Here is a 21,567-nt window from a genome sequence, read left to right as displayed (position 1 = left end):
TTAAAATCTGACCAAGGGGTGCCTTTCCTTCCCTTAGGTGGCCCCTTGCTCTTGAAGGGAATTTGCTTAGAACCCTTAACCTCTCTGCTGCCCTTCTGGAAATTCATTGTGGCAGGCAGAAGAGAAAGGGGAGAGAAGAGCAGGATGACGGGGAGGTGGGTAAAGAAGTGTCAAGGCAGGTAAGGCCCTGAGAACGGGCTACCAGATGGAGGACAAGGATAGCCAAATGTTGATTCAGGTGTCCTTGTTAAGAGAGCTGTTGAGAGCAGCAACTCCCTTGTTAGAAGTGGTGCAAATGAATGTGACAACACTGTTGATTCAGGTGTGGTTGTTTTTGGGTACATTTTTTAAATAAGCTAGTTGACACTCCTGAGTGCCTATGACTGCCCTGAATCTGAAGGCAGTAGCTTTCTTCACTGGATTGGGAGTGGGTAGATTAACAATGCATATAGGAATCATGTCTCCACATTTCATCAAGATTAATGAATGTTTTGTGTTTTTACTGGGACCTAAAACCGATTCAGGTTGGCTATAAGATGATATTAACTGAGAGTGAGATTTGTATGTCCCTAGAATGGGTTGCTGAAGCACTTGGAGCAGTACTCCTTTCTGGATATCTTTAAATATTTTTTAATAGATTGTTTTTTATTTTTAATTTTTGGATGGTTTAAGGGCTCCCATACATCTCTCTTATATCTATTCTTTGCTCAAAAACATTCAGTTACTTCTTGTTGTTCATATAATTAAGTTGAAACTTCTTAACATGCCATTTGAGGTCCTCCATTATCTGGCTGTACACCACTTTTAAAAAGAGAAATCAAAAAACAATTCAAGACTAACGAAAACCAGACTAGGTACTGAGGGGAGCATTCTCAATGCAGGGTATCCACACAAAAGCCTGGGATAACATTGTACTTAATGGTCAGAAAATAGATGCTTTTCCCTTAAGATAGAGACTTAAGGATGCCCCCTATCATCATTCCAATTCAACACCTTACTGGAATTCTTAGTTTATGCAAAAAGACAAGGCAAGGAAATAGAAAATAAACAGACTAGAAAGGACAAGCTAAAACTGTCTTTGATTATAGGTGACAAAATTATCTGTGTGGAAAATCCCAAAGAACCCACAACGACAAAACTGGAATTAATAAATTATTATAGCAAAGCTTCAGAATACAAGATTAATATATATTAGTCAAATGTTTTCTAATATAGAATAAAAAATTAGAGTTTGAAATTAAAAGCACACGCCATTTGAGGTCCTCCATTATCTGGCTGTACACCACTTTTAAAAAGAGAAATCAAAAAACAATTCAAGACTAACGAAAACCAGACTAGGTACTGAGGGGAGCATTCTCAATGCAGGGTATCCACACAAAAGCCTGGGATAACATTGTACTTAATGGTCAGAAAATAGATGCTTTTCCCTTAAGATAGAGACTTAAGGATGCCCCCTATCATCATTCCAATTCAACACCTTACTGGAATTCTTAGTTTATGCAAAAAGACAAGGCAAGGAAATAGAAAATAAACAGACTAGAAAGGACAAGCTAAAACTGTCTTTGATTATAGGTGACAAAATTATCTGTGTGGAAAATCCCAAAGAACCCACAACGACAAAACTGGAATTAATAAATTATTATAGCAAAGCTTCAGAATACAAGATTAATATATATTAGTCAAATGTTTTCTAATATAGAATAAAAAATTAGAGTTTGAAATTAAAAGCACACACCATTTACATTAACACCAAAAAAGAAAAGAAATACTTAGACAAACAATACACATATATAAATATGAGCAAAACTATAAACCTCTTTTTCAAGAAATCAAAGATCTAAATAAATGAAGAGATAGTCCATATTTTTGGATAGAAAGAATCTATATTATTAAGATATGTATTCTTCACAACTCAATCTATGAATTTAATGTAATCCCAAAATCCCAGCAAATTACTCTGTGGATATTGTAAGCTTATATGGAAAGGCAAAAGACACAGAATAGCCTGATCGATTGAAAAAGAACAGAGTCAGAGCATTAACATTACCAAGGTTTAAAGCTTAGTTTAAAGTTGTCATGATCAATGTGGTATTGGTGAAAAAGTAATGAAAGATTAGTGGAGCAGAATAGAGAGCCCAGAGATGGACACACATGAATACAGTCAGTTGATCTTTGACAAAGGTACAAAAGCAAATCCTGAGTGAAAAGACAGTCTTTTCAACAGATGAAGTTTGAACATTGTACACCCACTCTATTAGTTAATGTTCTCTAGAGAAACAAAACCAACAGGAGCAGATTTAATGTGGTAACTTGTATGTAATTATGAAGTGGAAGAAGTTCCCTGATATGGTGTCTGCAAGCTAGAGAATCAGGAAACCTGGTGATTCAGTTCAGCCTGAGTCTGAAAGACTGAGAACTAGGGGCCTGCTGATGTGAGCCTCAGAGTCTAACTCCTGAGAAGCAGGACTTCTGGTCTTTGAAGGCATGGGAAGATAGATGTTCCATCTCAGAAAGAGAGAGCAAATTCATCCTTCCTTTAACTTTCTGTTCCATTTTGGCCTTAAAGAAGGGATTGAATTGTTATACCGAAACTGAGACCCTCAAATAACTCTCAGCCCACACATTGCCATTCCAAGGCTTTATTGCTGGCAGGGCGGACACTCTACTCTCTAAAAGCGAGATGGTCAGAGTGGTGCACCTCCTTCAGTTTGGCCTCATATTTAAGCCAAAAAACCACAAAAGGGACATTTGGGGGTTTAGTCAATGCAAGCAAGCCAAGTTACAGAAGCTGGAGATTGCAGTCAGGTGGCGGGAGGCTTAGCCAATTATAAGCCCAGTTACCCCAGGTACAGAAACAGAGCCCAGGTAGACAGTTCTGTGTTCTCAAGGGTTTCCATAACAAAAGGAGAAACAACTTGCCCCAGTCATGACCTTTCTAGTTGACATGGCTGTTTCACAAAATGGAGTCACTATAGTCAAGACTTCTGTCTCATCACAGAATGATGCCCATCAATCCTATCTTCTTTAGTCTATTGTTTCAAATGCTAATCTATATTGAAAAACCCTCATTGATAAAGACCCAAATAGTGTTTTACCAGCAATCTGGGCATCTATTAGCTTAGTCAAGCTGACAGATAAAATTAACAATCACTCCCACATGTAAAAAAAAAAAAGAAAGAAAGAAAGAAAGAAATCTACACAGACCTTATATATTTCATAAAATTAACTCAAAATTTATTATTGAACGGAATATTAAATGAAAAACTATAAAACTTCTATAAGACAACAGAGTCTTCTGTTCCAGGTGATCTTGGGCATGGCAATGAGTTTTTAAAATATAATATTAAGAGCACAAAATATAGAAGAAAAATGTATACGTTAAACATTGTCAAAATTAAAACCTTTTTCTCTGTGGAGGACAGTGTCAAGAAAGCAAAAAGACATGCCAAGTAAAAAGAAAGCAAAAAGATGAGGAAAGTATTTGCAAAACATATATATAATAAAAAAATATACATTTAGAACATTAAGTACAACTCCTAAAACTCACCAATAAGAAAAACAACCCGATAAAAATTGAGCAAAAGATCTGATAAGACACCTCTCCAAACAAGGTGTGCTGATGTTAAATCAGCATATAGGAAGAACATCTTTGACAAACCCAGCCTAATTCCCTCTTCAGATCGGGAACCATCTCGTCACAAAGGCATGAAAAGTTAATTTATGCTTTACTATAAATTTCTGCGATTTCTAAACTTGCTTGGAACGCCTGCCCATGCCTTGAACTCACTCAGGCCTGGTTTTTCCTGACCAGATAACAACTCTCTCTGAAACCTTAGTGGCACCTCATAAATTCTGATGTTGAAATCCAAATTTACTCCCTAAGTGCTGAACCATTTAGACCATTAACCTACTACCTGCCTTTGTATTATGCTTGTCAAAATCTTGTTATTTGTAAATTCTCAAGACAACCCCCTTTTGCAACTTTTTGTTCTATAAAACTGTGCTCCTAGAGAGCTGGGGTATTATCTTCTATTCCTATAGATTTTGGGAGAGGGACAGTCCCAACTGGTCGGAATAACAAGCTTGCTTTAATCTGATTTTAATTTGATTTAAATTGGAGTCGGTGGTCTTTTCTTTGCGTCATGGTTTAACATTTTATGTCATTAGGGAATTACAAATTAAAATTATAAGGGATACCAGCATATGCCTATTAAAAATGATACGACTCAAAATACAACATAAAATAGTGGTGAGAATGTGGAGCAACAAGAACTCTCATTCATTGCTGGGGGAATCTGATATGGCTAGTTTGGAAGACATTTTGGCAGTTTCTTACAAATTTGTACTCCTTGATATGTATTCAAATGAGTTAAGAACTTATATGTATTCAGAACCCTGCACATGAATGTTATTAATAGTTTTATTCATGATTGCTAAAATTTGGAAGTGTGGCCTTTGAAAGAGAAATGGATTAAAAATAAAAACTGGTGCATTGACATAATGGGATATTATTCAGTGATTAAAAAGAAAAGCACTCTCAAGTCACAAGAAGATATGCAGGAAACAAATATATATGGCTAAGTGAAAGGAGCCAGTCTGAAAATGTTACATACTATATGGTTTTAATTATGTGACATTTTGGAAAAGGCAAAACTATACAGATAGTAGAAAGATCAGTGGTTGTCAGGAGCTCAGGATGAGGGAGGAAGGAATAAATAGGTGAAGCACAGATTTTAAAGGATATTATTTATGAAATACTATCATTCTGGATATATGATATTACCAGTGTACCCAACTCATAGAAATATTAAACACAGAGTGATTATAACAAAAATCATGAACATCAGTTAATAATAATGTATCGATATTGGTTCATCAATTATAACAAATATACTGTACTATTAGCAAGAATTAATAAATGGGAAACTGAGGGGTGGGAATAGTGTGTAATATCTGTTCAATTTTCTGCAAATATAAAACTACTCTGAAAAAATAAAGCCCATTGCTTTAAAAATATAGTGCAAAGAACTATGAAAACTGAATAAAAATATGACATACACTCATTTTAACTATGTAGACATGGTGTTTTGTATAATTTTCTTCCAGGTGTACTTATGGTAAATCAGCATATAGGAAGAACATCTTATGTCATAAGGGAATTACAAGTTAAAATTATAAGGGATATCAGCATACACCTATTAAAAATTATATTAAAAATTATACAACAATTATACAACATAAAATACTAAATTATATTAAAAATTATACAACAATTATACAACATAAAATACTGGAGAGAATGTGGAGCAAGAATAACTTTTTTAAGTAAAAGAAATAAAATATTACAGTTACGTGTCCCTTGCCCCTCCCATTTCTATTTCTCTACTCTCTCCTCAAAGGAAACCATTATTATTTGTGTGCGTCATTTCAGTTTCTCTTTTATACTTTTACATTTATATATGTATATGAACAATGAATCACATTCAAGTGTTTAACAACAGTATATGATTGTACCAAAATACAGCAGTATTTAACATTAAGCATTATCCACCCAGTTTAATGCTTTAAATATCTCTTCATGTTGTTAAACATAGAACTAATCTTTAAATTTTAAAATGTTTCAGCTGTTGTACCACATTCTAATGTATAACACATTATTTATCAATTTCTCTATAAATTAATGTTTAAATTATTTTCAATTTTGTGTTACTACAATTAATGCAGCAATTTAAAAAGTTTTTGGCATATACAAAAGAACACCTGTAAGAGTTTTCTGGGGTATGTACTACAAGTTGGATTGCTGAGTTGCTGGGTATATGTACTCTCCACAGTCTTACTTACGGTCAAATTGCTTGCCAAAGCAAATTTGCATTTCTCTTAATAGTGTATGAGTGCTCTTTTTCTTTTTATTGATTAAGAACCAAGTCTCAGAGAGGTTGAGACTTGGTTCTTAATCAATAAAAAGAAAGGTTAATAAGAGGTTAAGGAACATGCTTCAAACCACACCATGAGTCAGAGTTAGGAAAAGAACCTGTCCCTAGCACCATGTTGTATAGAGTCTGACTCTCTTGGATGGCTTGGATGATTCAAGGGTGCACTGCAATGAGTATCTGGGGTCTCGGTTGGAAATTTGAGACTTGTAGTGTTAGGGTCAATTTCACAGTATCCCTAGAAGGTTCCCTTTATATCAACTGGTATGGAAATAGCTTACAGGGGTATGCCCTGAACTGAGAGGCTCAGTTCTCACTCAAGGAGATAAGGAAGTCTACTGGACCAGGCGGAATCCTAAACACCTCCTTTCATGAGTTTTCTTGTGCCTAGCCTAGTGTTAGATCCACAAGGATGGTTCTGGCCTGTCACTTCATTATTTTGTTGATGGTATAATACATTTGTTTGTTTGAATCAATTACTATTTCCATAATTAAAAATGCTTAGAAATCAAGATTGGATTTTCTGTAGCACTGATAAAAATGGAGCATATTTCTGGTTATTAGTCAGAGATAACTTTATCATGTGACAATAGTGTAAACAAATATTTACAATATGATTTGGGTTGGTATATATCTGGCTAAGTGGAGCTAAGCTACTTAAAAAATAAACCTCAACGTTTCAATGACTTATGGTAATAAAGGATTGTTTCTTGGAAAACTGGAAATAGACTGGTTGTTTCTTTTATTAGTATTGTGGTGCATATTTTAGTATGATCTGCTATGTACCCAAGGCTGCCAGGGTAAGGGATGAGTGAGGGACAGGGGAGGGGGATGGGGGGAGGAATCACATAGACTTTATCGACACAGCCTCCAAGTGACGTGCACCAATTTCACATTTAATGCTGTAGCCAGAACTAAAACTAAAGTTTTAATCCAATTGGAGAAGAGGCTGGGAAAGTGTAGGGAGAAGCACACACATATCTGATGAACATTGGTGGTCTCTTTCACACACTGGATTCTTTAAAAAGTTTGTAGGCAATTTCACATTTCAAATTTTAAACAAAAGGGCATAGTTTTATATTACTTTTCTTTAAATATGCGCAAAGGCAACTGTATAGTGAAGTTTGTACTAACTTTTTAAGAAACCCTCTTGAACTCTATGTTAAAAACAGCAAAGCATTTACTTAATAGTTGTGAGATCTGGGCAAGTCATTTAACTTCTCTAAACTTGTATCTCAATTGAAAATGGAATAATAATTCCTCAGTCAGAGTGTTTCAAAAATTAAATTAGAAATGGCATGTAAAAATACTTGACCTAATGCCTAATACATGGTGTGTTAATGCAAATTTTTATTATCTTTTATTGGTATTGTGGATATTCCAGTGGGATCTGCTATGTACCCATGATCATCAGAAGTCAGTATATTCTACAGGAAAAGGAAATGTTTGGTCCAAGTTTCCAAAATGAAATGTCTTCTTCTGTTTGTTCTTCACTTTATAGGTCTTCGGGGATTTCCCAGGTCATGCCCTCCCTGGAGTCTTCTTCTTTGTCTTCGGTCTTTGGTGGAGTACAAAGAGTATTTTGAAGTATGTCTGCAAAAAGCATAAGCAGACCTGCTACCTTGGATCCAAAGCATTATTCCAGCGATTAGAATTTTTGGAGGGAATTGCAATAGTTACCGTGACATTGATTGGTGAGTGGATCATTTCTGTGTTCTGTTTCTTCTTCTGGATATTTTCATGTGCAAGAGAATATTCAATAAAAAGTTAAGAAATTGCTAAAATGGATTTTGTATTCAAAACATCTCTCAATATATATTCTAAATGTATTCTATCTGATATAATTTGTTAGGTGATATTTCGTGTTAATACAAAAGTGTATTTCTTAATGAATTCATCATGGTAGTTCATTTGCCTACTCAGTCAAAGTGAATCTCCTTTATAGAATGGATTGGAGCCTCTGAAATACTTTTAAATCAATTGTTATAAGCCTTGAAAGAACAAGCCCAATCAGAAACCATTTTGGATGCGACACCAAAATAATCAAGCATTCATGGGAAAGTTTCAATGATAAATTGTTGCTGATCAGCTGTAGAGAGAGTTCAAGGCTGAGGAAGACCTTGCTTCATGCATTCGTCCTTTTTTTTTTTTTTTTTTTCCTGAATTGGAGGAGGTTAGGGCAGATAGCTTCTAAGAACTTCCCATTGCCCATGAGGATTCCATGAAGTGTTCTGTGTTTCTGGAGTTCACTGCAGTCTCTCCTCCATAAAAAGATAAAACCTCCCATTTTCTAATGGGAAAATGACATTGATTGGTGAGTGGATCATTTCTGTGTTCTGTTTCTCCTTCTGGATATTTTCATGTGCAAGAGAATATTTACACAGTTTATTCATGATACAAGGCTTTACTATGACTATCAAATTACAGAGTAACTATTTCCAAATAGAGAGATTCCCTTGTCAAATTCTATAGATTAACAAATAAGGTATCATCTCTAATGTAAATGTTTTAATAACTGAACTAACTATATGCTCTGTCTGGGCCTTCTCAGTTATCCTTAGTTGGAGAAAAGCTGAACTCTTGAGCATTTTTATTGGAAACCAAGTATAACTCCCTACTTTGTGGCAGCTACCCAAAGATGTAGTATCTAGGAAGAAAGTAATCAGCCTTTATAAGACTGATCTGGTAGATCCGAAACCCTAAATCATTCAGGATTTACTTTAGTTGTTAGACAAGAATAGATAGTTGAACTCAAATCATCAGCATTGTAGAACTGAAATAGTTGTTTGATTCCTATAATTGTCTGTGACTAAAATTGATCCAAACCAGCATTTGAAGTTTTAAAACAAGGGTAAAGCTCCAGTGCTAAGCTTTTAGGCAACAGTCTAGAGAGAGGAATCACTGTCATAACAGGACATCAGATTGCAATAGTCAATGGGAAAATCCTTCTGTATCTTCATGCATGCTAGACAAAGCTACAGAGAGGGTTTCTAAAACTGTAATATATTTCTCTACAGGTATAATTAGTCTACAGTTTTTTGCTGAAGGGCCCCACCTGATCATACACAACGAAATCCCATGGAAACGAGTGCTGCGTTTGCAACACTTGACCCTATATTCCTTCTTTGGACTGCTGGGTGTGGCCTGCATCTTATGTTCCACCGTCAGTTCAATTCCAGTCTCCTTAATCAAGTTAATGATGTCAAATGCCTTCTTTGTGGAGTGTAAGAATGAGTATTTTTTTCTAAATCTTTCTCTATTACTAGGCATTTATGGTAATAATTAGTGTAACTTTTTATAATAATACATCTTTGCTGTCTTGGTGCAACTGTGATTGATGGGTATCTTGATGTGATTGTTCGTAATGTATTTTGGTGTCCTACATAGGTTGCCAAAGACCTTCCTTACTGACTCACTTAGAACTGGGCAAGCATAGTCATTCAAATGTGCTTTATTCATATTTCACATCTGTCTTAAAGAACCACCTACAGTGTTTCATTATCTCTTGGTTGTCCTGGAAATTATTATTTCTACTTTTATGAATGAAAACTGAACTCAGCATAGAGGAGCATAGATATCCTGAGATGGGGCAGCAACTCACCACAGAACAGCTTTCACTGTCTACTAACTACCTTTAAAAATATTAATGAAATAAAACTCTGCAATTATGTGATAAGTAGGTCCAAAAATTCAGTCACATAAAAACATGAAGTCCTAATTTTGAGTGGTTATTGAAAAACAATATGTTTTATTCAGTTGTTTTCCCAGTTGACTATGTGGAAAAAGGAGAAAGCAAATGTTCAGAGATTTTTTTATTGTACATGTAAGAAATAGATTGATTACAGAACAACAAAAGTCCCAAATGATTAGAAGTTGGTTACACCCTAACTGCTGCCCTTGCCTCCCACATCTGAAGATGAGGACTTCTGCTTAATCTTCTGTAAGAACAGGACTGGATGAAAGATAGGTGCCAACACCCAGAAGCGTGGTTCTTGTTCTTTCCAGGTGTTGCTATGTTTGGAACAAACATCTGATGAAAATGACTAAGATGAAGCTGGACTTTGTCCATGGAATGAAAAATGCAGTTAGTTACTATGTCTTGGGAACTTGTCATACCTGGAAGGTCCACCATTGTGACTTATGGATGTGTTTCTTTCTTCCCTGAGCTGGTTCCTCAGAGCAAGGCTTCAGCTTCAGCCTGCTCTTCTCTGTAGTCACCTATCATATTTATTAATCATCATCTTGTGTAGATGGTGCTTTGAAATACAGTTAGTGGAGAATGTCATGGTATGTTAGAGGACAGAGTAAAGGTTGGGGAAGGGAAAGTATTAGATTTCAAATATTCCATTCTGAGAAGGCAACAATGACTCTGAAAATGCAAGAATGCATTCCTGTGGGAAGCAGTGGGGACATGCCATTTTGAACAATTGTGTGTGTGTAGAAACTTCTATGGGCAGAGAGAGGGAGTGAGACAAGCAGTGGGCAGCATTTGGTTTCATTGACAAAGACAAACTGTTCCCCTCCCTCTATTAGCTTTTATCTTCTACAACCACACTCATGGCCGGGAAATGCTGGACATCTTTGTGCACCAGCTGCTGGTCCTCGTCAGCTTTTTGACAGGCCTGATGGCCTTTATCGAGTTCCTCACACAGAAAAATATACTTCTGGAGCTCCTGCGGTCAAGCTTCGTCCTGCTACAGGGATGCTGGTTCTGGCAGGTAAGTAAGGGTCTCCAGCTAATCTACCAGACATCTCTGCCTATAACTTCTGTCCTCATTTAATGGGGCATTTTCTCCTAGACCTCCAGACACTTCCCTCTACTTTGCTGTCTCTAGTGAAAATGTGGGTCTCTGAGAAGGCAAGTTATTTGGTTGGCACAGCAGCTCTGGTAGAGTTATTGTCAGAGCAGCTGGGCAGAAAGTAGGGTATGCACCGCTTCCTCACATACATAAATATCTTTTATGTAGGAACTCTGAGCAAATGCTGTTAGTCAAAAGCAGATCCCCATGCTAAAGCAAATTACAGCCTAATGGTTAGTGAGCTTAGGAACATATGGAAGGCAGGAAACAGGAAACTATTATTTATTGAGAAACAACTATCTATTGGCCACTGTACTGAATTTTTACACACTATATTTTACTCTGTTTGCACAACAATCTGTAAGTTAGCTGATATCGTGTCAAATTTACCAATAGGAAGATTCAGAGAGACCTGGTTACTTTCTCAGGTTCACACAATATTGGAGCTAAGATATAAATCTGGTTTTGTCTGACCCCAAATCCCAGGCTCTTTCTATTTTATGATGTTCACTCCTTAATCTCAGTGCATTGTTGAAATTTATCATTTCCAATTAGTGCATATATATTTTGTAGAGACTAATAAACCATAATCCAATATACATATGTATATGTAAAGAAAGTCTTGAATGGATGCAAAATGTGTTTTAATTAGGGAAGCCCTCTCAGAAGAGATGTTAAGTTGCCAGAGAGCAGGGACATGACATGATGAAGTTGTTTCAGGGATTTGCACTTCACAGTAAAGAAGCATTGGTAGGTGAGGGGAAGAAAAAAGGTCAAAACAGGATCTGACAGCTGTGGTATTTAAATATTTGAGGGAGTAGAAGGGTTATTAGAGCAGAGGCTGGTAGGGAGGAGCCTAGATTCATGCGTTTTTTTGAAGAAAAATTTTATCAAAAAAATGACAAATGCCCTATAATGTGATAAAATTGATAACTGATAACTTTAACCAGCTAACATACAGAAATTGTCTTGTTTACTTATCATTTACTGGGAACGTAAACTGAGTGAATAGAATTGCACATAAAACACTGTTATGTACTCTACACCTCTTGATTGGAATGTTTTATTATGTACATGCATAATAGTTTCAAAAATAAATTAAAAAGAAATGTTTTAGAAAGAGATAACTTGAACCTGAGAAGACACAGTGAGTTCATGACTCAGAATATATGATCTGCTGCACAGAAACAACAATGACAGATAAAATATTTTTTAAAAAACTTCTAGAAAATAAAAAAAAGAAAAATAATGAATGAAGAAGAAAATTTAAAAAAACAAAAACAAAAACAAAAAAATCTAACTACGGGTGAGTCAAATGAACAAAAACAGGGCAAGAATCCTTGTGGATCAGACCTAGAATAGGAACGCACATCAGGAACGGCGATGAGCTCCAGGTCTGCCGGGTTCAGGTTCAGAGCAAACAGTTGTGAGTGGTTGTTCTGGGATGAAGTCAGGCTCTTGGAACTCTTTAAGTTGTGTTGTTTGTAGAGTCTATATTCTTAATTGTTTTCCTTCGGATTTATCTCTGAATCAGTCTCCTTATATCAGAGAAAACATTTGGCATTTTTTGGGGGGGGATTGGCTTACTTCACTTAGCATTATCTTCTCCAATGCCATCCATTTACCTGCAAATTCCATGATTTTATTCTCTCTTATTGCTGAGTAAAATTCCATTGTGTATATATGCCATATTTTTTTTTATACATTCATCTACTGAAGGGCATCTAGGTTGGCTCCATAGTTCAGTTAATGTGAATTATGCTGCTATAAACATTGATGTGGCTGTTAAAGTTTTATATTATAATTGTGAATTTGTCAATTTCTTATTTTCAGTTTTTGCTTTGTTTTAAGCTTTTACTTTTCTTTTCCTAGTTTTTTTTAGTATGTTTCTCATCTCATTTATTTTTAATCTTTTCTATTAAAAAAAACACAATTACAGCTATGAATTTCCCTCTGTATAGTACTATAACTTCCTGTTTGGGCAATTTTGAATATCGCCATTTCCACGTACTTTCCCTCACAACTTATGAGTTATTCAGGATTGCCGTGTGTGTGTGTGTGTGTGTGTGTGTGTGTGTGGTGTAGCAAACTCAGGGCTTTGTGTTTGTTAGGTATGCACCTTACCACTAAGATATACCCCCAGCCCGAGGAGTGCACTTTTAAGTTTCCAAACACATTCTTTTTATTCATTTCTAATTTAATTTCTCCGGGACCAGAAATTATATTTTGAGTCTCATTAAGACTTCCTTTGGGACATAGTCTGATGTCAGTGGTAGTAGATACTCTATGTATTTGAAAAGAAAATATACCTATTCTTTGTTGGGTTCAGAATTCTATATTGTATGAATCAATTTTACATTGCTATAACAAATGACTGAGATGATCAACCTGTAAAGATAAAGGTTTATTTTGACCTGGGATTTCCGAAGTTGAAGTCTACAACTTGTTTTGGCCCTGCTGCTTCTAGGGCTGTGGTGAGGCAGTACATCATGATGGAGGCATGTAATGGAGCAAGATCAGTTATCTCATGGTTGGGAAGTGGAAGAGAGACAAATGAAGGGATTAGGGTTCAACAACCCCCCTTGAGGGTAAGCCCCTTGGTGACCTAGAGACCTCCTACTAGGTTCTACATCCTAAAGCTTCCACCATCTCCCAATAGCCCCACCCTGGAAGCAAGCCTTTACCACAGGGACCTTTGGGGGGCATTTAAGATCCAAATTATAGGGTACATATATTTACTAGATCAATTTCTTTAAAGATATTTATATTCAAATAAGAAAAATAGTAAAAGCAAGAGAGAAAACTCAGAGATTTGAAGAATAGAATTATAAAGATAATAGTAGAATTAATAAAAGTAACTAATATTCAGTTAACAATTAATGATTAATTATGTTTAGGATCTGAAGGAATAAGCTGTGTTATATCTCAACTGAGAATAAGTCAGCTTAATCTTGGCTCTTTTGATAGAGAAATAATATTTTCATATTTTCCCCAATGCTTTTCCAAGGAAGAGCTACAATGTTAAAGTCTTTGGGTATGAATTTTAGATTATTTGGAGGTTTTCCCACCTGCCAATAGGTCTAGACAAGTTTCCTGTTTGGTGACCAGCCAAATGATTTTGCAGCTTTAAAGAAGAGTGAATACTTAATACAACACAAACACACACAATGATAAGAAGTAATGTAACTCTCCCATTCTTGGATTCCTCTGAAACAAAAATATCTATAAATGTAGGTGAATTTATTATGCTTTCATGTCTTGTTCGTATGTGTGGTATATATTTATGGGCAAGACTTAAGCTAACAATATTATGTTGTGATTTGCTTTTCACCATATTTTTTCTCTAAGTATGGTCAATACTAAAACATAAACTATATATAGACAGATCAGAGAAAGTGCCCACCTGGAATCTTGGAACCCTATATAAGTAGATGTGAACTGCATGAGACCAGTGTTCAGAGTGGCTAGTTTTTTTAATAACTCATATTTAAACGATTGCATAATCTGCAAACAGGGGAATATTCTTCCCAGCCTACAAAAAATGGTTTCCTTCGCATACCACACATTACATTTAAAATGCTTTCTCAATAACTTGGTCATATCATGCAATTTCAAAACTGAAAAGAAAATCTTTCATGACCCTTAATTCCATGAATCACATTTTCCCAGTGTCTGTGTGGGAGGATATATCAATAGCTCATTTAGTACTTTGTCACTTCCAAGCTTCTCATCCTCCTGACAGCATGAGGGACAATCAGGGGATGAGGAAGCTGCATCTCTTGTTCTCACTTCTCTCTTCTCTCTACTTGGGACAATGGTTTCCTTTGCTTCTCTTAGCTCTACTAACCCCCCTTCCCCTCAGAGATTATTCCCATGACTGCCCAGATTCCGAGTCCAAACTAAAACTCAGACTTGCCTTGCCTCTAAGAAAGACAAAAGTTGAATGGCTTTGACACCTTGTCAAAAACCAATTGAGGGGCTCGGGATGTGGCTCAAGTGATAGCGCGCTCGCCTGGCATGTGTGAGGCACTGGGTTCGATCCTCAGCACCACATTAAAAAAACTATATATTGTGTCCACCTAAAACTAGAAGATAAATATTTTTAAAAAATCAATTCATACATGGATTTCATTGTGGACTTTCAGTTCAGTTTCGTTGATTTTTAAGTCTATCATTATGGCAATACCAGAGTTTTGATTACTATAGCTTTATAGGAAGTTTTGAAATCAAAATGGTGAGTCTTCCCCCTTTGGTTTTCTTTTTTTCAATGTTTTTGTTTTGATTGGTTTTTCTTTTTGTTTTCAGTTATCCTGGATTCCTTGCAATTCCCTATGAATTTTCAGATCAACTTTTTTTATTTATGCAAAAAAGGGCCATTGGAATTTTAATAGGGGTTGCATTGAATCTGTAGATTGCTTTAGGTGGCATTTCAATCTCAATAATATGAAGCTTCCAGTTCATGAATATGAGATAACTTTCATTACTTTAGATCTTTGATTTCTTTCAATGATGTTGTATAGTTTTTGATCTTCAAGTCCTAAACCTCTTTGATTTTTTTTTTTTTTGAGGTAATGGGATTGATCCCAAGGCCTCTTGCATGCTAGGCAAGTGCTCTACCACCGAATTACTTCCCCAGGCATGTGACTCCTTGATTAAAGTTATTCCTAAGCATCCTACTCTTTTTCAATGCTATTGTAAGGGTAATAGTTTTCTTAATTTCATTTTGGGGTTGTTCATTGTGTGTAAAAATACAACTATTTTTGTATGTTGATTTTGTATTTGCAAAACTCATTTATTAGCTTTAATAGTTTTTTTGGGGGGTAGGTTCTTTGGGATTTCCTATACATGATAGTATGTCATTTGTAAATATGGATAGTTTTACTTCTTCCTTTCCAAAAAATATCTTCTGTTTATTTTTCTTATCTAATTGCTCAGATTGGAATTTTTTAGTAAAATGATGACTAGAAGTGATGAAAGCAGACAACTTTGTATTATTCCTGATCTTAGGTGGAAAGTATTTGGTTTTTCACCATTGAGTATAATCTGTGGGCATTTATTTATTTTAAAGCCTTTTTGCACTCTAATCTTGAAATAGCATTATGAAACTGTACAATATAGAAGCCTAGGACATTCTGAAAGACCACCCATCCTCAAAGATGATCTCTGTTCATATTCTGAAAATTGATCATTAAATGTCCTTTTAATTTTTTTCAAAACTGTGACTTGGTAGATATTGTCAGTATTATTAAGACAGGCAGAAACATCTAATGTTTCTCTGTGACATAGGAGATAATGGGAGTTATCTTAGTTGTCAGGCATTGTGAAGTGCACAATCTTTGGGAATATGGTTCATTATTTTAATGTGTGCTTTTTATTTTAAATTACAGATTGGTTTTGTCCTGTTTCCCCCTGGTGGACGTACTGCATGGGATCTGCTAGATCATAACAACATCATGCTTCTTGCCGTAGGCATTTGTTGGCTTTACGCATTGGCCTTCATTGTCATTGGAGCGAATTATGCTTTTATCACCTGGTAAGTTAATGAATTTTGTTTATGAAAGTTCCATTCCTTGATATATGAACATCAAGACTTGATAGTGTTGAACTTAAAATTCAAAAGGTATTATATTCCTTACAATCCCATAAGACAGGGTAGCATTGCAGAAATTTGTCTGTAAGCATAAATTGCCAATAGAAAGAATATGTGTTGGTTTAACAGTTGGAATAGCTCAAGAGTATCTATGCTGTGCCTTTGACCCATGCACCAGTGTCATGTCCACTGTTCTGAGTCTCCATGTCTTTGTGTATGCTCTTTCCTCTTTCCCACCTGCAGTGATTCCTCCATTTACCTATGCATACACCCTTAAATTATAGAATTTCTTAAGCTTGGAGCCATTTTTTGACCAACTCATATGAGTCCCATTAAATCTGAATGCCTGGTTAACTTGGCATTGACTGTAATATTTCTAAACAATGAATGATACACTTATTTTACAAGAATCCTGATACAACACTCCATGAACAGGTAAGGAGCAATATAACAGAATATATATTCCTATTTCTGCTGCCTATTAGTTCATTAGTCAGGCCAATTATTTTTCCATATTTTTTCATTGGTGCTCTATAGTTGTACATAATGGTGGGATTTGTTATTACATATTTGTATGTGCATACAATATAACCATATAACTTTCAGATCAATTATTTAATCACAATATGTCTGTCATCTTGTTTGCAAAATTGGGATAATGATAATACCTAAATGAGATCATCATTACAGATGATGCCTATGAGAAATTTTTAGGTGCTAGTTAGGACTAAATTAATGAGAGAGAGACAATTGAAATGCAATTCAACAAATGGAAATAGTGGAAGAAGAAAACACCGCTGGAGCTCAGGGAAGGCTCCTCACCATTGAAAGTTAAGTTGCAGCTTGAAAATAGGTAGGAATAAGGATGGGGTGTTTAAGGTTCCTCTTTATAAGGTAGTTAGAGCCAAGTCACAGTTGACTTGGTTTATCCCAGTTACCAGCTATGAAGGCTCCAGCACCTCATCCTTCAGACTTCAGTGCTGATTGAAATGTTCTATCCCTGCAGAGCTCTATATATACAGTGTTCAATATGGTAGCCACTACTTATTGAGCATGTGAATTGGGGCTAGGTCCACATTTAATTTTAGTTAATCCAATTATCCATACGTGGATAGTGCTACCTTATGGGATACTACACATCTAGCAGTTTCTCCAGATTTCTAGAATGCAGTCGCTGCCTATAGGCTTGGTGGGGTCTCAGCCTCTGCTGGAACCAGATTTTCACTTTCTTTAGACATGGATCCCAGGCCACCCCTCCTGCTCTGTGATTCTTTGTGCTTTATTGCTGAAGTGGCTCTAGTACTAGGGCTCTGATTCATGAAACTTCCTTTGCCTAACTCCAAGATGTCTCTGATGGGCTTCCAGGAGAAGACACCTACAATGAGAGATCTGAGATGCTTTGGGTGCCCAGAGATTCTGCTTTCTCATTGTCCGCTTTCTACTGCTACTATTTTACTACCCCAGATATGATGAGCTCTTTGTTAAGGTGGGCTCTGCCACTGAGTGAAACTTGACTTCTTCCATTATTGTTATTCTAGGCTGACACCTGCATCTCATTTCCTTAGGGGCAGGGCAGTTTTTCTGGAATTGTGCCAGAATTCAAGGAAATTCTCTACTTCATTCAGTTCCCCTTCAGAGCAAGACCATTGTCTCTTTCAGAATCCTTCAGATGTCTAATGAACTTCTTATCCACTTAATGTTCTCAGGAAACCATAAACTCCATTCTTTTCCACCTCTCCCTTTCCCTGCTGCATGCTATTCCAATCCTTTTGATCAGGCAGTTCTCTCTACCTGGCATATCCGCGTTAAACACACATCTCTTTTATGGATGCTTCTGGGATCCCTCTAGCCCTTGTTCATCTCCCTTTCCTGAATTTTTATATCACTTTAATCTCCACCAGATATTTTAACAGTTGTGACCTATCTGGTGATGTTGACTACTAGCTAATGTGTTAGTCTTATTAGCTAGCTAGATTGTATCTCCTTGTGACAAAGAATATTTTCATATTCCCACACTTCTTGACATACTGTCAAACATAGAGTAGGTGCTCAATAAATACTTGTTACTGTTTTAATAGATCTGTTTCAGAACTACTTAAATATAAGCTTCATTTTCTCAGAAATCATGTTTTATATGTTTTTCAGTTTTTGTTCTCTTATTGCTCCTGGAAAAATAAGACCAGGAGTTCAGGTTTTCTAAACTATTTTGATATAAAATAAACAATTGCTTAAAATATCATGAATATTTAGTGCTTCCTTTTAGTGTAGTTGGATAATCCAGTCCTAAATTTCAGGCTAAGGAGTCTTGCAAGTCTACTGGTGTGGAATTGACTATGGAGTGATTTAGAACTTGTGCACAAGTGATGAAGTGTCAGAACATTTTATCAAAATCTATTTGACACAGCACCAAGATTGCCATAGAATCATGACTAGGTTTTGGAACTGATCCTCAAAATTTCTGAAAGATGAACTTGTACTTCCCAGTTTTCCAGAGCAATAGTTCAAAGGTTGCCTGACCCAATCCCATGCCTGTAGTTTTATCATAGCTCAGAGATGACACCTATCTGTTTGGGAATCCTATTATGTACTTTAACTGCATCTCACATTTAAACATCTCTCAATTAAGAGTCCCTCTCTATGGCTAAGGAAGTATTGGCATTTATAGACAGGTTTTAAAGCAGTGATTCACATGAGCCTTTTTGAAGAAGAAAATAGAGATGCTGGAATTGTATTCATATGAGAGTTTCCTGGAAATGCACCCATTGTCTCAGCTCTAATCTTTCTCATATTAAATAAAGAGAATATATGGGAGGAAAAATGTAGACATATACTGACCTGAGTTCCTGGGATTTGCATCATTATAGTAGCCTTATTCTATATCTCTCAATCTGCCCCAGGTGGCTATTTATATATGTGTAAAACCTACAGCTACAGGCACCAACAGAGCCTGATAAAGGTGTCTAACAGCCTCAGCTAGTTGGCTTTTAGCAACAGCCTATACAACTCAAAGAGGAGGAATAGGTAATAGGAGGAGCCATTAGTCTCTGTACCTTGACATAATTTGTAAAAAGCAGCCATGAATTATTTTATTTTCTATGAGAGTCTTCAGAAACTAAACTATTGGATTAATCCATTTCATTTCACATGTATTGAAGTTGTACAATGTGGAAATAATGCCTTTGACTTGTTACAGCAATTAACCTTTCATGAGTGCCATGACTTAAAAGGGTTGAGGACAGTGGGAGCAACATCAATAGTCCACCAAGGCAAGTGATTTTGAGCAGGGTTTCTTCTTAGCTCTCAATTCAACAAACAGACGCTATGATACTGCTCAGTTATTGTTATTTGCTGGAGGAGTCACTACAAAGTTGGAAGTGACTGAAAAATCAACCACTGTGAATATGTGGGAGTGTGAACTCCTGGCAGATTACCCCAAAGGGCATTACCTTGCCAGATGTGTATCAAGGCACTTTTATGTACCAGACAGTGGTCCAGACTCTGCCTGGAGTTAGGGAGCAAACACGATAACATTTCTTCTATTATAAAGCTTTAGTGGGATCCAGAGCACAGGTAAAACCATGTCATATTGACAGGAAAGACCAGAATTTCATCAGAAGAAGAAAGGCAGAAAATAAGGATAAAGATGTGAGTAAGCTAGTGAAGTTTTTCATAAAAGGAAAATGATTTTGATGATTTGATTTGTTAAATTTGTTTGCATAATTCTGTGTGTGTTTGGAAGCTATCTTTTATTGATGCACCTGAAAAGCTCCGCATAGTTCTTATTAGTAGTCTTTTGCTTTAACATCAGAATACTGAAGAGCCTGTGGGGCTTTTGCCACTAAGAAGCTTCAGATCTTCAAGTGTCAAACATTGTCATCGATACTTCCCCCAAACCCAGTTTAGATTCTCTTAACCTATGAACATGGTCACGGGGTGAAGAGAACTTCTCTGAACTTAATTCATTATGGACAGAGCCATCACATCACAGTTGAGTGGCCTGTGCCCTACAGAGAAATATGTCTCTGAAGAGGGACATGGGGGCTGAAATCTAGGCTAGACGTGGCATGGGGCTTGCCTTGGGTGCCAGCCCTAGGGAAGGAAGTGGCTTCCTGCTTTTCCTTTACAGGAGTGGACATCTCGTTTGCAATCACTGATAGCTTTTACAATCACTGATGGAGAAGTGCCACTGATCTCAGTTTCATCTGGGTTTGCTGCAAGCCAGGGATTCTCTTGTTTGTTTTAGAAATGATCAAAGTTATCTTCTGATGCCCAATTAAACAATCACATACCACATTTTAAAGTCACATTTTACCTTTTTACTTATAAGCTGATTTAATCTACAAACATGTTCATGTAACTCTAAAGCCAAATAAAAACAATCTTCCTTTTTGAGTTGCTTCCCCTATTTACACACACAAAAAATCTGGTGGTTGTTGCATTACAGATATATGCTACCCTCAGTTTTTATTTTAAACATTATCTAACAGAGATGGTTTTCTGTTTCCTCAGGTTGGTGAAATCTAGACTTAAAAAACAGTGCCCTTCAGAAGTTGGACTCCTAAAAAATGTTGAACAAGAACAAGAATCAGAAGAGGAGATGTGATTTTTGATGGTAATTTAGTCTATCTAGATAAACCTATTCACTTTTGCATTGTCTTTGCTCATGGTTTTGTTTCTTGACCTTTTATTGGAGATCAACAGGCAGAGGATTTTAATTTAGTTAAAGTTTGGGAGTTTTAATACTTTAACTTTGAAAATACTTTGGGTGGTAAGTTCATTTGTACATCATGCACATGATGGTATTCAGGGACTAGAGTGACTTTTCTCACATCATGTATCATTTGATGTCCATAATATGAAACATACTGGCTTTATTTGCTTGTGGATATGTTCAGGGTTCCTTTCTTGCTACCATTTCTAACTCATTGAACAAAGAACTATAAATGTTTATCTTGTTTCTGCAATGAGAAATAAATAAATGCATGTACCTCAAATCCTTGTTTTAGTTATTGAGCTACACCTCACTCTTAGGTGATGCACAAGAAGCTGAATGACACAGAAATTCCTTTTGGTGACACAGCTTTCTCTGAAGTACCTGAGTCTTCCCCTGGGAAATGTAGATAAGATTCCTGTTGACTTGTGTGATCTTCCCAAGATGAAAGCTATGGTCCCCACTACATGTGGTTGCAAGACCACCAGAGACTGGGAAAGGAGAGTTGTGGTGTTGACTGTAAAAGTAAAAAGTCAT

The 21,567-nt window shown here is 36.2% G+C and overlaps 1 protein-coding gene across 17 annotated transcripts in view; it reads left to right on the top strand.

The window, feature by feature from the left end:
- Positions 1 to 21,313, top strand: part of LOC101955320 (transmembrane protein 45A) — a 135,758-nt gene extending 114,445 nt beyond the window's left edge. For all 17 annotated transcript variants that reach the window (XM_078044390.1, XM_078044387.1, XM_078044383.1 and 14 more), the window contains 5 exons: positions 7,432 to 7,624; positions 8,948 to 9,154; positions 10,464 to 10,648; positions 16,117 to 16,262; positions 20,829 to 21,313. In XM_078044390.1, the coding sequence (XP_077900516.1) occupies positions 7,432 to 7,624; positions 8,948 to 9,154; positions 10,464 to 10,648; positions 16,117 to 16,262; positions 20,829 to 20,922 (825 nt within the window). In that variant the 3' untranslated portion in view covers positions 20,923 to 21,313. The remainder of the gene's footprint in view (positions 1 to 7,431; positions 7,625 to 8,947; positions 9,155 to 10,463; positions 10,649 to 16,116; positions 16,263 to 20,828) is intronic.
- Positions 21,314 to 21,567: the final 254 nt, after the last annotated feature.

This window comes from Ictidomys tridecemlineatus, chromosome 3 (genome assembly GCF_052094955.1).
Source record: "Ictidomys tridecemlineatus isolate mIctTri1 chromosome 3, mIctTri1.hap1, whole genome shotgun sequence".
Taxonomy (NCBI): Eukaryota; Metazoa; Chordata; class Mammalia; order Rodentia; family Sciuridae; genus Ictidomys; species Ictidomys tridecemlineatus.
This window is presented reverse-complemented; position numbering and strand designations above follow the sequence as displayed.